General features: G+C 41.7%; 1 protein-coding gene across 1 annotated transcript; it reads right to left on the bottom strand.

Moving 5' to 3' along the window:
• Positions 1–1,639: 1,639 nt before the first annotated feature.
• LOC131899397 (cancer/testis antigen 55-like) lies at positions 1,640–14,818 on the bottom strand. Its single transcript, XM_059250837.1, has 5 exons — positions 14,543–14,818; positions 10,276–10,454; positions 6,638–6,779; positions 4,851–4,963; positions 1,640–4,088 (listed from the first exon to the last, which is right to left on the bottom strand). Exons 1-5 carry the CDS (start codon positions 14,631–14,633, stop codon positions 3,897–3,899), a joined length of 717 nt encoding a protein of 238 aa, XP_059106820.1. The 5' UTR covers positions 14,634–14,818; the 3' UTR covers positions 1,640–3,896.
• Positions 14,819–15,917: the final 1,099 nt, after the last annotated feature.

Below are 15,917 nucleotides of genomic sequence, written 5' to 3'. Positions count from 1 at the left end.
AAAAAAAGGTGCATTTTTACAGAGAAACTTAAAAAATATGTGATTTTTAAAAATATGAAAATTTAGACATATGTTAATGTTTAAACAAAAACCCATTAGAGGGAAAGCAACAATTATTTCATTTTCATGTTTATTTATTTCCTATATAATCCATCCTCATCTTTTTTTTTTATTTTTTTTTTTTATTTTTTTATTTTTCGAGACAGGGTTTCTCTGTGTAGCTTTGCGCCTCTCCTGGATCTCACTCTGTAGACCAGGCTGGCCTCGAACTCACAGAGATCCGCCTTCCTCTGCCTCCCAAGTGCTGGGATTAAAGGTGTGCGCCACCACTGCCCGGCTCCCATCTTCATCTTAAAGTGAATGTTCTCCAACTTAAAACACACACACACACACACACACACACACACACACACATTATCCTTTTCTAAACTAGTATAGTCTATATAGGAATAAATTAGTCTTTCACCATTAGTACATAATTAGATTAAGAGGGCAGTTTAATTCCTTTTTTCTGTGGTACTGGGATCCATCCAATGTCTTGTCTCCCTCTTGTTACTGGAGGGAATCTCTCGGATCACCCATGACAAAAAGGCCAGGCTCTTTTCATCTCTAATAAAGATTTGAGCGAGACACATGGTAGTAATAATTAAAGTCTGGACTTATTAGAAGTACAATAAAGACATAAAATATGCTGCACGGAACAGAAATGGACCTGAATAAGTGTGTGGCTCAAGAGCCCCATTTTGTGTCCAGGTGCTTTTTACTACAAAATGGAAAGTAAAGGTTCTCTGAAAGGGTGGATTCTTTGTTGGCTGTTTAGGTGATTAATGTTCTTTGCTGGAAGGGTTTTGTACAATCCTTGGGGCAGTCAAAGGGATGTTATTTTTTTCAGTTACTGTAATCTCCTTATGACTCACAGTCATGTGTGTCTGACCCTATTTTCCTGCCTCATTTTTCACTGCTGTATTTCCCTCATGAAATAGGAATCTTATCAAATTTCAGAGGAGTCTTTTTCTCAAGTTTTACTAATAGTTACAGAAGCCAAATAAGTTCTTCAGAGTGTTTTTTGTGTACTTAATTCACGTAAGTGTGTTTTTCTTCTTAAGGTATATTATCATTCTTCACTATGCATATATAAAGTACATGCTTGTTACTCTCCCTAATTTATCAACTGACTATGGCATATGGTAGTTCATGTCTTTGAAAATACTCTTTCTTCAGTAAGCCCACCTTCCTCTTTTCCTCTGTGTTTTCTTTTTTTTTAAAGTATTTTGCTTTTGTTTTTCAAGACAGGATTTCTCTGTGTAACAGCCTTGGCTCTGTAGACCAGGCTGGCCTCAAACTCATAGAGATCCGCCTGTCTCTGCCTCCCAAGTGCTGGGATTAAGGGTGTGCACCACCACCGCCTGGCTCCTTTGTGTTTTCTTAAATGCCAACTTTTAAAAAGCCAGGTTAGCTGGGTGGCGGTGGCGCACGCCTTTAATCTCAGCACTCGGGAGGCAGAGGCAGGCGGATCTCTGTGAGTTCGAGGCCAGCCTGGTCTCCAAAGCGAGTTCCAGGAAAGGCGCAAAGCTACACAGAGAAACCCTGTCTCCAAAAACAAACAAACAAACAAACAAACAAAAAAAGCCAGGTTAATGATATTGCCGCAATGTAAATGGCCAGTTGTTATCTGTGTAGCCAAAAATTCAGTCTTAAATCTCCAAACCATCCAAAAGAGCAATTTAGGGAGTAGCTAAATAAAGGGACACATATTATGTAGTACATTATACTGGTTCAGGATATAGGTGAAAGTACCTTGGTATGAATAGCTTAAAGCCAAATAGAACACTCATTCATTAATGTAATAAATGGGATACACAAATTTCCAGCCTGTACAGAAGAACAAAACTCATTCCACCAAGGGGGCATAATATGATTGTTTTCACCATAACACTTAAAATATTTTTACTAATTATTTGAGAATTTCCTACAGTGTATTTTGATTAAGCTCACCACCACTCCTTCCCCTCACTTCTCTCAGATTCATCCCCATCCCCATATCCCCCTCAACTTCATACTCTCTCTTTTTTAAATAACCAGTTCGACCCAATTTGTGCAGCCCATATACTCCTGGGTGTAGGGCCATTCATTGGGACATGCTTGACCTACCAGGGACCACATCACTTCACTGTGATTTCTACAAGGTGTAGGGTTGCTTAAAAATGACAATCACAGGGACCTGGAGCTTTTGGAGCTTCCACTTGCCTTCCTCTCCTATATTATGGCTCCTGGGGTCAGAAACAAAAGAGACAAGTGACATGAGTCAGGTTCCATTAAAACTTGGACATGGGTGCTTTTGATTTTATTCCAATGCCTAGGTCACTGTCTGATACCTAACACATAGTTACTAAGAATTTAGATGAACCAGTTCACTCCTGTGGTCTTAACTGTAAAGTGGAGTAAAATCCACAGGGCCGTGGGGAGTGCTATAGTAGTAGTAGTTTCTCCTTGGGACTGCTAGCTTACAAATAATGACACAGAGACTTCATATTAATTATGAAAATTTGGCCTTGAGTTTAGGCTTGTTTCACCTAGCTCTTATAATTTAATTAACCCATTTTTTTAATCTACATTCTGTCATGTGGCTCTTTACCTTTCCTCAGGTTGGCATATCCAACTTACTCCAAGTCTGCTAGCAATATCTGAGCACCTAGATTCCTCCTCCGATTTTCTCTCTCTACCAGGAAGTCCTGCGTATCTTCTCCTGCCTAGATATTGGCTGTTCAGCTTTTTATTAAACCAATCAGAAGGTGCTTTAGGCAGAGACACATCTTTACAGTGTACAAAAAGATTATCACACAACAGAGTGCCTACTAGAAATGTAAGGCAAATTCATAATCAAACTTATTCAGGGCCAGTGGCATATGGTAGAATGTGAACTCTTAGGACAGTGTTAGAGCTCACCAGTACTTTCCAGTGATACCTCACATTGATACATGCTTCCGAATAGTACAGTCACCTGGGTACATGCTAAGAAAAACCGAGTAATCTCACGGGGTTAGACCAGTGGAATCTTAGAAGCAGCCTCTAGCTTGAGTAAGCCATGTCCCCTTCCTTCATGGTGCTTTGGATTTGTTCCAGTTCCTGTCTGTGGATAGACTGCACCTCTCCCACAAAGGAGATCATGGAAGCTGATTCACACCCCATACAGCAATGTTTTTGTTTCAAAAAAACCAGCAAGTAAACAACTAATAGCATACATAACAATTTCATTCCTAGAGACTGAACAGCAAGTTAACCACAGGTAAAAAGTATTGCTGCTCAGACAACTCATTTATTATTAAAGTTAATAATATGTGGTCTGCCCCAACTATCAGACACTGGCTGAGAAGCTAATGGATAAGCAAAAACCCTGTATGTATGAATCTAGCATTCTAACATGGAAGGACGGGCTCTATTAGATTGGTGTTAAATTTAACAAACTGAGTAGGCAGTGGGAAATGAAAAATGCTACGGGAAAAGTAAACATTGTACACAGCATAAGGGGAACCAGAATTGAAGGCATCTGTGTCTTTAAATTACACACATTCACTTGCTGGCCTCCCTCTGCATGTTACTCAAAGGACAAACAAGGCCACTAGCAGCACATAAGACATTCCTGACCATGGAAGACAGAATTTAACCTAATATGAAGTGTTGTTCCTTTGCTGTACACAAAAGCCAGTTTGGGTATGTCTCTGAATAGATCAGGCACCTTCCTAAAGTGAGTCCATACTTCCAACAAAATTACCAGGGTGTTTCCAAGTAAAAACATATTTAATATACATTTTGGCTAATTCAAACTATTGCGTTAAAGCAGGCCCTTCGCTGCACACAGAAACAACCCTGAAGAAGAAATACAAAAGGCTGGGTTCCTATGCTCCTTGTACTGGGGCCATTATGACTGCTCTCCACAAATACTGAGACTGAATGCTCTGCACAGCGACCACATTGACAATATCATCTGGTTGAGGCACATATCCAGAAGGAAGTTTAAGAGAATCCAAGGTGAAAAAGATGGTGTCTTCCAGCACCCCAGTTCTTCCGTCTACTCTGGTAACGCAAACCTGGGATGAGAAACGGCAGCAATGAGTGGAGAAATCATGGTCACAGACTCTGCCCCTTTTCTCTCTGGCTCTAGCCAGCAGACCCCTTCACCCCACCACAGATTCCCACCCTACGTTACACAATAGCAACATCTAGGTGCTGTGTAAGCACACCCCTGTCCAGATCCAACCTCAGGCCAATGAAAGCAGTCCCTGAGGATGAGCACCAGGTCTCTGCTGAGAGAATTTTGTTTTAAATATTACCCACAATGACTGTTCACTTCCAGTTAAGGCCGACTGTTTGAAAAACAAAGAGTGAGAAAGGAATGTGTTGCTAAGTAGACTATCATTTTTCCTCTACTGTGTCAGTTGCATTAGAAGCACATTCCTTCATTTTTCTTATGGTACAAAATGAGTATAAGCCAACTGGTTTTCAGTTTTTACTACCCATATCATACCCACATACCACTGAGGGGTTTAAGTGACGCTCCACTCATTTTCTTAACAATTCCAAGAAACCTCATCATTGTTTTTTTTTGTTTTGTTGCTCTTACCACATTTTGATGCCTCCCAGATAAACCATATAAACTTCAATTTTCATCATATGTACTACATTCCCCTCATTTCCATTCAGAATTACAGCATTTTTAATAAGAAAAGAAGCTCATTTTGGTAAAGCTATTATTTTAGGTTTCCTAACACTTGTAACATAATCCTGAGCAGCAAAAATGATCACTAAATGAAAGCTAAGCAGACACAAAGGAAGTACAGCACATGAACTACCTCATTTACATGAAGGTGTTTCAGAGGCTTCATCAAGATGGCCTTTCTGCTCTGTGTGTCTCGCTGCTCAGAAAACTCAATTTCTACCAGGTCACCCTTATAAGGTTCAAAATCTGTAACAGTCATGGGAGAAAATCAAGTTAGAGGGGCATCTTATTTGGGGAATATGACATTTCACCATTTACTGTGAAGTTATCTCTGACACAGTTTCTATTGCGTATAAAGTACATTTTTAACATTTAGAACCCCAGGGCGGGACAGATGGTCCAGAGATTTTACTGCTGTTGCAAGGGACTCAGGTTCAGCTGCCAGTACCCACAGCCACCTGTGGCTTATCTGTGCTCTCCTCTGGTCTCTCTGCAGGTGCCCCCCACACACACACATACACACATACACAATAAATAAAAATAGAACAATTTTTGTAAAAGGTAAGAGCTGTTTTCTTTCATTTCTTTCCTTTTTTTTTAAACAAAGGGTTTCTCTGTGTAACCTTGGTTGTCCTGGAACTCTCTCTGTAGACCAGGCTGGCTTTGAACTCACAGAGACCTGCCTGCCTCTGCCTCCCAAGTGATGAGTTTAAAGGCGTGTGCCACCAACACCCGGCTGTACTTGCTGTTCTTGCAGGGGACCTGGGTTCAGTGTTCAGCAACCTCATGGAGGCTACAGCTGCCTGTAACTCCAGCTCCAGGGCCTCTGTAGGAACCAGGCATTCAAGCAGTGGTATATACATACACTCAGGCATAACACTAACATATATAACATTTAAAAGAAAAAACAGTACTAAAATAAAGTGAGGTAGTGAAATCTCTGTCTAACGAACAGGAAGGAAAGAACATATTCATTCCTCAGTATAGGGCAAAACAACATGATTTTTCTTCTTTTAGTGTCTCATTAAAGAAATTGAGGCTGTAGCTTACTTAGCATGTGATTTGATTTCTAGCAACACACAATAATAATAATAACAATAATAATAAGGAACTGTTTGCCATTTTCACTGGGTTTCATAGTATTCATTTAATAGCATTTATTATAATAATTTTATATATGACTGGCTGGGACCTTTAAGATTTGTTTCCAGTGCTAGTGATCAGCAAAACTTCTTTTTAGCCACTGTCTTTCTTACCCCAAAAAAGTCTGCTAATATGACTAACTCTATTTCACAAAGGTAGATCTCTCCACTTCAAATACTGAAGTGCCACTGATAAGAGCCAAGTATCGGATTGAGAACATAGCTCAGTAGTACAGATCTTGCCTAACAAGCACAGGGCTCTGAGTTCAATACATTCAAAGATCCAAGTGTACTGCAGTCGTAGATGTAATACAAAAATCCTCTTGTCAAATTAGCATGTTCCAAATTTGAAGATATTCCTTAGTCCAACTCATAATACTTCAAATGAGTGACACCTAATTTTAAATTTAAATATACGAGCTGGATGATGGTGTATGCTTTTAATCCCAGAACTCAGGAGGCAGAGGCAGGCAGATCTCTGTGGGTTCAAGACCAGCCTGGTCTACAGAGCAAGTTCCAGGACAGCCAGGCTACACAGAGAAATCCTGTCTCAAAAGAACCAGAAAATAAGTAAATAAATAAAAATGTGAATTGTACTGGGCGGTGGTGGCACATGCCTTTAATCCCAGCACTCGGGAGGAAGAGGCAGGCAGATCTCTGTGAGTTCGAGGCCAGCCTGGTCTACAGAGTGAGTTCCAGGAAAGGCGCAAAGCTACACAGAGAAACCCTGTCTTGAAAAACAAAAAACAAACAAAAAACAAAAAAAAGTGAAGTGTACCTTTACAGACAATGTCTAAAGAGAAAGATAGTTCGTGATTAATATGGTCAGCATCATCTATTAGAGAGGTGATACAGTCAAGTGACACTGTCATGTGAGATGCTGACAGGTCATCACCATGGCCATCACAGTAAGCATCCACCTGGAAAATAGTAAATAAACAAATAAATAAAATAAAAATGGTTACTTCAAACAAACTGAAGTTAAAAAATTTGAATTCTACCCTAAAAATCTATTCAATAATTCAAATAATGATCATAGACAACTGGCACATAAATTGGCTTGTGCTGATGGAATAATGCTTGAGCTTTGTATCATTTTTACTGCAGTTTTAGAGCAGATTAGGAAAACTGAGAAGAAAATAGAGTTGCCACACATTTTCACTAGTCAATCTTAGCTTCTCTTATCATTAGCATCTTGCATTGGTATGCCACATTGACTGCAATTGATAAGCCAGCATCAATACAGAAAAAGGAGGGAAATCAACGCTAAGATTCCAGAACAGAGCATCTAAGGAGACAAAAGAATGTCAAGATAAATTTGAGAAAATAAATCTAGAGGTATATACCACCTTAAATACTATCAGTCTCATGTGATCTTGGAAGCTAGGCAGGGTCAGGCTGACTTTCCCATGAGAGGGAAGAAAACAACCAAGGCTGGAGGGTCTAAAAGTCACAGTTAAGTTAGGACTGTATCTAAAGTAAAATAAAGGGGGGGGAGGTATGGTGGTATTTTATTTGTACTGAAATGTGATTTTATTTGTATGTTAATAAATAAAGTTGTCTAGGGGTCAGAGCTAATAGCAAGCCATAGCAGAGCTGGGCGGTGGTGGGGCATGCGTGCAACTGCTTGGGGCTACAGGGAGGGTATCTAAATTCTCATTTCTTAGGATTATAATCATCTTTACCTGATGTTTTGTTTTTCTCATTACAAAAATAAGATATGTTCAGCATAATATGTAAAAAATAGAAAAGCAAGAAAATTATACATAATTCCGAAATTGGTTTCCTATGCAATAACCACTGGCCATGTTCTCATGAAGTGACCAAGATAACAACATCTTGCCCTGACTCCATTTTGTGTCTGCTCAGGCCATTTTCAATCCCTAATTACCTGAATAGTCACATCAATCTTGGCCACACATTAGGGACTTTCTATGACCTTCACCATAGCCTGGATGTATAACTAAAATATCTATTTAATGCATAACCAAAACTAATATAATAAGGTCCCCCTGACCTATACCTGACAAGGGTATCACTGTGGTTTTTTGCCTTTATAAACTCTGTACCCCTGAGCTTCAGGGCCAAGAGTTCTTTATGGCAAGAGTCTGCTCTCCATTGTCAGCTACTAAAGGACTCCCATGTGGCTTTACATGTGTAGTGGTCTGTAACTTTCTTCCCTAGACTATAACACTCATACCTACATTGTTCCAGATTATTTACTTATACACTATTTTAAAGGAAAATGTAATATTACACATATGTAATAAATATATAACCAAATGAACACAAATAAGTCAGTTTGCTTTAACTTTTTAAAAGATAACATGACATCCCACAAAAAGGAAGTGCCATACTTTAGTGGCTCCATTCCACACAGTTGGACATACAATTTATAATCTAATACACTACCTATTTGCCTAATATATACATGTAGGATTAGCACTCAGGAGCAGAATTTCATGCTCAAAATTTTCCAGTGAGAGCTCCTGTAGCTGCTGGCCCACGCTATGAGCATCTAGTGGTCATGGGCTTTATTGTTGCCTGATCCAGGTCAGGTCCTGCCCTACTCCTCACTCATCCCTGCCCCTCTGACCCCCAGCCTCGGGCTTCACCCAAAGCTCAAGCTGCTCTCCATCCTGGGGCAACAGTTTATGCTGCAGATTGGCCAGAATGCACCCAGCTGGATTTGTCCTGCCTCTTGAAGAGTTCCCTGAGGCATGGAATGAACTGGGAAAATTAAGGAGACTACTTGGCATGAACTTGTACCTGAACTGATTTGGTCTGTGGGACATAATGTGTTTGCATTGTTTAAGAGATCCATATGCTGTTTTTTTTGCAAATGACTTTTTCCTCAGTTTCCTTATTTATTGTTTCCTTTTTAATTGTTTTAATTTTTATTTATTCTTCTCTCATGCAATACATCCCGACCACAGCCTTCCCTCCCTCCGCTCCTCCCAGCTTTCCACACCCCTTGTGCCTAGTCTTATTGACTGAATCCATGCTCAAATGTGACGGTCTAGAAGGAGAAACTGTTGATTTATCCTGTCCTTGTGAAGTGTGTGTGTGTGTGTGTGTGTGTGTGTGTGTGTGTGCGCGTGTGTGTGTGTGTGTGTGTGTGTGTGTGTGTGTGTGTGTGTGTGTTTGGGGAAGCGGTGGCTGGGAGATGTTCATGCCTGTATGTGTGGAAGTCGGAGGCCCACACTGGGATCTTTTTCAATTGTTCTCTACCTTATTTTTCAACATAGCCTCTCTCACCAAACCAGAATGCCATGACTGCCTAGACTGGCTGGCCAGCAGGCTCCAGGAACTCTCCTGTCTCTGCTCTTTGGCACTGGGACTAAAGGTCATGCTGCAGCAGCCAGCTTTTAACTGGGTGCTGGCTCAAGTCTTCATGTTATGCAGCAAGCACTTCTCAGAGTGACCCACGGCCCTGCTTCTTACTCTCATGGAAGTCGATGGCGCTTTAGTGAGGTTTAAAGATTTAATGGCGTTTTCATACTCCAAATGTAGCTACAGGCATAACTGAAATTGTGGTGTTCCTGATTTATGGGGCCTTCTTAATTAAATTTGGTCTTGGGGGAAATAAATGAATGAAATTTGATTCATATAAATTCGTTTTCATGTTTCCAGTTTTGAAAACCCCAGTTTCTCCCTCTATGTAACTTCCATCTCCAGCTGTCAATACCAACTTCATCATGGTTAGTTAGTTATTCTGTTTTATCCATAAACGAAGCAACAGGCTCGCATACTACATGGGTAATCCAGTGCACCCTCTGACCTCTCAGTGCCCTGTCTCCAACTAACAGGCAGCCCTACTACATGTGGAAGCCTGGCTGGCTTTTCACTTCTTAGATGGCTAGAAATGGCAAGGACTGACAATACTTTCACTCTTGCCAAACCTGACAAATAGGGAGTCTCACACCCCACCGCTGATGGTATCAATGAGTACACTAATAACAATAAGCTTAATTCAAATACACAGGTTGAAGTGATAAGTATCTGAACTGGGGAGCTTGATACAGATTCTGGAAATCTGAAAATGTTTGAAACTTGGAGAACTCCATGGTAAATTATGCTTCAATAAAGCTATTTTAAAAAAAATGATTAAAGTACATGTCTTTTCACATAGTAACTACTTATTAAATAGCACATATCCATTATTTGCATTATAGGAAAAAGTTACACAACAATATACATTCTAATAGTCATTGTTAAATACTGAGGAATAGATAATGCAATTTATACTTTTCTAAAAAATACTAATACAAAAATATAACAGATATCCTATACAATCCTCTAAGTTAGACCAGCTTCCATCCACAGCAACATGCCTATTAAAGAGGGGCTGACTAAATAGAAGCCAGTGTGAAAGAACTCAGAAATAAGAAAGTACCCAGAATGTACAACTCTTACTGTGATTGCATTAGATCCGTGAGTGATTTGGTCTACTTCCGTAAGTGCAGGAACCTTTGGTTTAACTTGCAGAGGTTCATTGCCTGGCATGACACCAGCATTGAAGAGGATGCGCTCGTGAATGCAACCATAGTCACTGCAGGATCCTGTCGCAACTCCCTGCATGGTTTGTGTGTCATCTAAATGATGAGTAAAGAAAAAAAATACATATGTGTAAATTATTCTCAAGCACAAACACATACTACAAATAAGCCCTACCAAAGAAAGTTGTGATAACAACCATCAAAGTCTAGAAGTAAAGTGATTCTGATTTAAGATAATGAAAGGACCAAACAGACACCATAACAGGCTGTCAGTCTTCTCTCAGAGATCAGGCCTCAATTTCAGTTTCCTGAGACTTGAGCAAGCAGTTTCTGGGAAGGCCATGAACAAAAGACTTAGTCCTTGCAGTAGCTCCCTTTCTGCACGTACTCTGACCGCTCAAGGTTCAGCCAATTGTTTACTGTCTGGGACCCCTCATCAACTTAGAGCTACGTGCATGGGTCAATGTGAATGTGCAAGGCCAGCCAGCCTCCATGGCAGCTCAAGGACAGAGCCTGGGACTTGTCCAGGCCTGCCCAAAATGATAACTGTAACCCCCAGCCAGTAAATTCAAAGGTTACACACCCTCACCCAATCACATGATGCAAAAACTTGTACCACCCTGTTTGCAGTTTTTCCCTTTAAAAACCCCTCACTCTGAGAGCTCAGGGCTGTCCTCCTCCACCTGCTATGTTGACTGTTGGACACAGACCAAGCCCAGACTTGCTTGTTATCAATAACCCCCTGTGTGTTTTGCATCAGGTATCGGCTCTGTGATGCTCTTGCTGGGGGGGGGGAGGGGTCTCGAGACAGGGGCACAACAATAGGAATTAGGTTAGTAAGCAATGGTTAAATATGCAAGATTCTGGAGGGAGAGTGGCTAGGTTTACATCCTGGTTGCATGGAGGTTGTGTGTGTGTGTTTTCTTTTGTTTGTTCAATCTGGGTATCAGGGTATGAGTTCTGCTGGGCCACAAACTAGATAGGCACTCTTTGCTACTTGCCTACCTGACTTGTCTGTATCATGGACATGATAATACTAGAGCTTCTTTTGTGAGGATGTTTGTGAAGAGTGATGATATTTTCAGGCCTTAAAGCCAGAGTCTTTGGCCAGGCAATGGTGGCACATGCCTTAATCCCAGCACTCAGGAGGCAGAGGCAGGCAGATCTCTGTGAGTTCAAGGCCAGCCTGGTCTACAGAGTGAGTTCCAGGATAGGCTCTAAAACTACACAGAGAAACCCTGTCTTGAAAAAAAAAGCCAGAGTCTTTGAACATAAATTATAGTTAGTTAGAATTGATACAATTAATTAGAATTGATATAATTCAGAGGAGGGATGCCATTCACCCCAGTCATTTCAAACTATTTACTGAACTCTCACTAATGAAATACATACCCTTAAAATAATCCATTGTAGAAGTAATCAGTGGCAGAATCCAGGGCATGCATTTAGGGATACAAAGTGAGCAAGTAAACTTTGATTCCTATCTTCTTATTGGTCACAGATATATGATTCATTTGCTTGGTTCCTATTATAGGTTGGTTTTAAATGTCATCTATAAACTAATGTATTAAAAGCTTGATCCCTGCAAGATTGTGGAGGTGCATGCTTTTAATCCCAGCACTCGGGAGGCAGAGACTGGTGGATCTCTTTGAGTTCGAGGCCAGCCTGGTCTATAGAGTAAGTTGCAGGACAGCCATGGTCACACAGAGCAACACTGTCTCAAAGAACAAAAACAAAAATGGCTTGATCCCCAGGGAGCAGTGTTCAAAAGTGAAGCCTTTGGATTAGGAATGCCATGACCTCATTTGCTGAGTAATTCTATTTATGAATTCATATACCTCGGTGAATTGGGGGGATGAAGGGCTTTGTTATGAAATTTATCTTTTTCTCTCCTTCCTGTCTGTCCTGAGTTGAATAACTCTGTTCTACTACATCTTCCCACCAGGATGTTCTGTCTTGCCAGAATTCCAGAAACACAGTCAAGTACCTACTGACGGAACACTCTGAAAGTGTGAGCCCCAAGAAGCCTTTCTTCCTCCAAGTTAATTTGTCTCAGTCATTTTATCACAGTAACAGAAAGATGGTTAATAGATACAAACACGTGCTCAGTTAAGAGACAAAATCAACGGGCTGGCAAAATGGCTCATTGGGTAGAGTTGCTTGCTCCCAGGCCTGATACCTGGATTGGATTCCTTGATCCTTCAAAATGGCAGGAGAGAACTGACTCCTACAAGTTGTCCTCTGACCTTCTGACTTGTGCTGTTGCATAACTGTACACACACACACACACACACACACACACACACAGAGAGAGAGAGAGAAAGAGAGAGAGAGAGAGAGAGAGAGAGAGAAAGAAAAGAAAAAAAAGATAAGTTTTTAGGATAAAATAAAATCACCACCAAAGTAGAAGATCCACTACTATGGTAAATACAAAAGGAATTTTCCTGTAACCTACAGTAAACTAAAGCAGGAAAAATAGTGAGTCGATGGATGGTAACCTGACTTACATAGGAAGATATAATCTAGAAATTTTTTTAAAGTTCCAAAAAAAAAAAACAAAAAAAAAAACGAGACACAGACACCTCCTCTCTCCTACCTCCACCCTTTCTCTCACTTCCTAACTCTGCCCTTTGTTTAAAAATTATTTAATTAGCCAGGCAGTGGTGGTGCACGCCTTTAATCCCAGCACTTGGGAGGGTCTCTGAGTTCGAGGCCAGCCTATAGAGTAAGTTCCAGGACAGCAGGACTGTTACACAGAGAAACCCTGTCTTGAAAAACAAAACAAACAAACAAACAAACAAACAAAAAACACCCAATAAACCCAAGCTGGGCGGTGGTGGCACACTCCTTTAATCCCAGCACTCGGGAGGCAGAGGCAGGCGGATCTCTGTGAGTTCAAGGCCAGCTTGGTCTCCAAAGCGAGTTCCAGGACAGGCACCAAAACTACAAACAGAGAGACCCTGTTTCGAAAACTTATTGAATTAATTCTTTAGGAATTTCCTACAATATATTTGGATCCTATTGACACAGCCCACTTGCTCCAATTCCTCCCAGATTCACCCCACCTCCCCAGTCACCCAATATAGTATAGTAGTCTCTCCCTGTGTTTCTTTTTAGGCCATCAAGTCCAACCTGTGTTGCCCAAACACTCTTTGGTCTAGTGCCTGCCTTGGAGTGTGCTCGACCTGTCAGTGGTCACACCCTTAGAGAAAGCTGGCTCTCCCTCCCCCAGCAACTATCAATTGCCAATAGCTCCTCAGGTATACTAAAATGGCTTCTCACCCCTCACCCGCCTCTGTCCTTTCTATTTTAAAGATTTTTGTTTGGTTGGTTTTTTTTTTTTTTTCTGGTTTTTCAAGACAGGGTTTCTCTGTGTAACAGCCCTGCCTGTCCTGGAACTCGCTATGTAGGCCAGGGTGGATCAAGGAGATCCACCTGCCTCTGTCTCCCAAGTGCTGGGATTAAAGGTGTGCGCCACCACCGCCCGGCTTATTTTAAATTTTTTTAAAAGAAAAAGTGTGTGTGTGTGTGTGTGTGTGTGTGTGTGTGTGTTTGCACACGTGTGAACACACACGTGCCTGACCTGAGTGTATGAATGTGTACCGCATGCCCTCGGAGGACAGAGGACTTTGGAACCCAGAGAACTAGAGTTACAGGCAGTTGTGAGCAGCAATGTGGGTGCTGGGAACTGAACCCAGGTCATCTAAAAACCAAAAATGCTCTTAACTACTCTCTGTAGTCCCCATTATTTTGCCTTTATTTGTCATTATTTTCTCTTTGCCTTTTGTCATTCCTTTGGGCAGGAAAGTTCTAGAGTGAATCTATGCAAGGCTATCCAGCAGGTGGCGGAGGAGGGCACGGATGGGGATGCCCCACTGCAACAAGATGGCGCTACAAAACCGGGCGGCGGTGGCGCACGCCTTTAATCCCAGCACTCGGGAGGCAGAGCCAGGTGGATCTCTGTGAGTTCGAGGCCAGCCTGGGCTACAGAGCGAGATCCAGGACAGACATCAAAACTACACAGAGAAACCCTGTCTCTAAAAAACAACAACAACAAATAAACAAACAAAAAAAGATGGCGCGAGTAAGCCATGGAGAAGTTTTCTAAGTTCTTCAGACTCCAGATGGAGATGGGACATACCTCTAAGAGAAGGTCTCTTGGGGGAAAAAAAATAGTGCAGTACCTTGCAAGAGCCTCCGCTTCTGGTCTCTCTCTTCCTCTGGGTCCGCTTTCCTCCGAAAGAAGGCACGAAATTTGGAAATTAGCCGGTGCATGGTTTGTTGTCTGAGCAAGCTTGAGCACCAAGTGGTACCAGGAGTGAGGCTTCCTGCTGTCTAGCTCTCAGTCTCCCAGGAGAAGCCTTATCACAGCTGCTCTCTCAGAGCGCTAGTCTACTTCCGTTCTTTGTACATCCCCTCTAGGCTCTCACTGTGGCAAGACTGCCACGTGTGGAGCACTGGTGTACGTGCTCAACCAGCCAATAGGAGTGTAGATTACTCAGAGAAGGCTACAGAAGAGTTGTGGGAAGTTGGAAGGCCGGACTACAGAGTTTATCCCATCGCGCGTAGAGCTGGGATCAATCCAAAATAGCCTCCACTCGTACACTTTTACATGGTTTGTTGTGGTGGTTATTGTTGTTTTGTTTTTGAGATAGGATTTCATTCTAACACAGGCTACCTCAAACTCATGGCAATCTTCTTGTCTCAGCTTCCTTTTCTTTTCTTTTTTATTTCTTTTTGTTTGTTTGTTTGTTTTTGCTTTTTCGAGACAGGGTTTCTCTGTGTAACAGCTCTGGCTGTCTTGGGACTCTGTAGACCAGGCTGGCTGAGAACTCACAGAGATCCTCCTGCCTCTGCCTCCTGAGTGCTGGGATTAAAGGATGTCTCAGCAGTTGTTTAGCTTGAACTGTTTGGGGGGCCCCCAGGCAGTGGGATCAGGATCCATCCCTGGTGCATGGGCGGGCTTTTTGGAGCCCACTACCTATGGTGGGATACCTTACACAGCCTTGGTACAGGGGGAGGGGCTTGGACCTGCCTCAGCTGAATGTAGCAGGCTCTGCTGACTCCTCATGGGAGACTTTGCCTTGGAGGAGGTGAGGATGGGGGGTGAGTTGGGGAGGAAGGCTGGGGGGCGGGAGGAGGGAGAAGAGGGGGATCTGTGGTTGGTATGTAAAATGAACAGAAAATGTCTTAATAAAGAAAACAACAACAACAAAAATAAATAAAAGTCAAGATGTTTATATTTTAAAAAAAGATAAATAAAGGATGTCTCAGCTTCCTGAATGCTCGGATTACAAACACGAGCTACCACATTCTACTGGACCATTTCTGCTAGAGGAAATACAGGAAACAAACATTGCTGTTCGTTTAGAGAAACAAATTATTGCTCTAAAATGTTAAAAAAAAAAAAAAGCAATAATTTCCCGACAAGAATTCCAGAAGCACGGGAAACAATAGCAAGAATGAGGAAATAGAATCACACTGGGAATCTATTTCAGTGGATGACTGGATAAACACAATTTGTCATGTGCCTCTCTCCCCCGGCCAAGTAGTGTGCTG

Source organism: Peromyscus eremicus, chromosome X, assembly GCF_949786415.1.
Source record: "Peromyscus eremicus chromosome X, PerEre_H2_v1, whole genome shotgun sequence".
Classification (NCBI taxonomy): domain Eukaryota; kingdom Metazoa; phylum Chordata; class Mammalia; order Rodentia; family Cricetidae; genus Peromyscus; species Peromyscus eremicus.
The sequence above is the reverse complement of the archived record's forward strand: the minus strand, read 5'-3'. Positions and strand labels throughout refer to the sequence as shown.

What these genes read in the sequence shown, in the direction of transcription:
- LOC131899397 (XM_059250837.1), bottom strand. Translation starts at nt 14,633, where the DNA reads ATGCACCGGCTAATTTCCAAATTTCGTGCCTTCTTTCGGAGGAAAGCG. An exon ending in ACGGATCTAATGCAATCACA is followed by an intron (nt 6,780 to 10,275) that starts GTAAGAGTTGTA and finishes ACTATTTTCCAG; the next exon opens with GTGGATGCTTACTGTGATGG. An exon ending in AACACCTTCATGTAAATGAG is followed by an intron (nt 4,089 to 4,850) that starts GTAGTTCATGTG and finishes TTCTCATCCCAG; the next exon opens with GTTTGCGTTACCAGAGTAGA.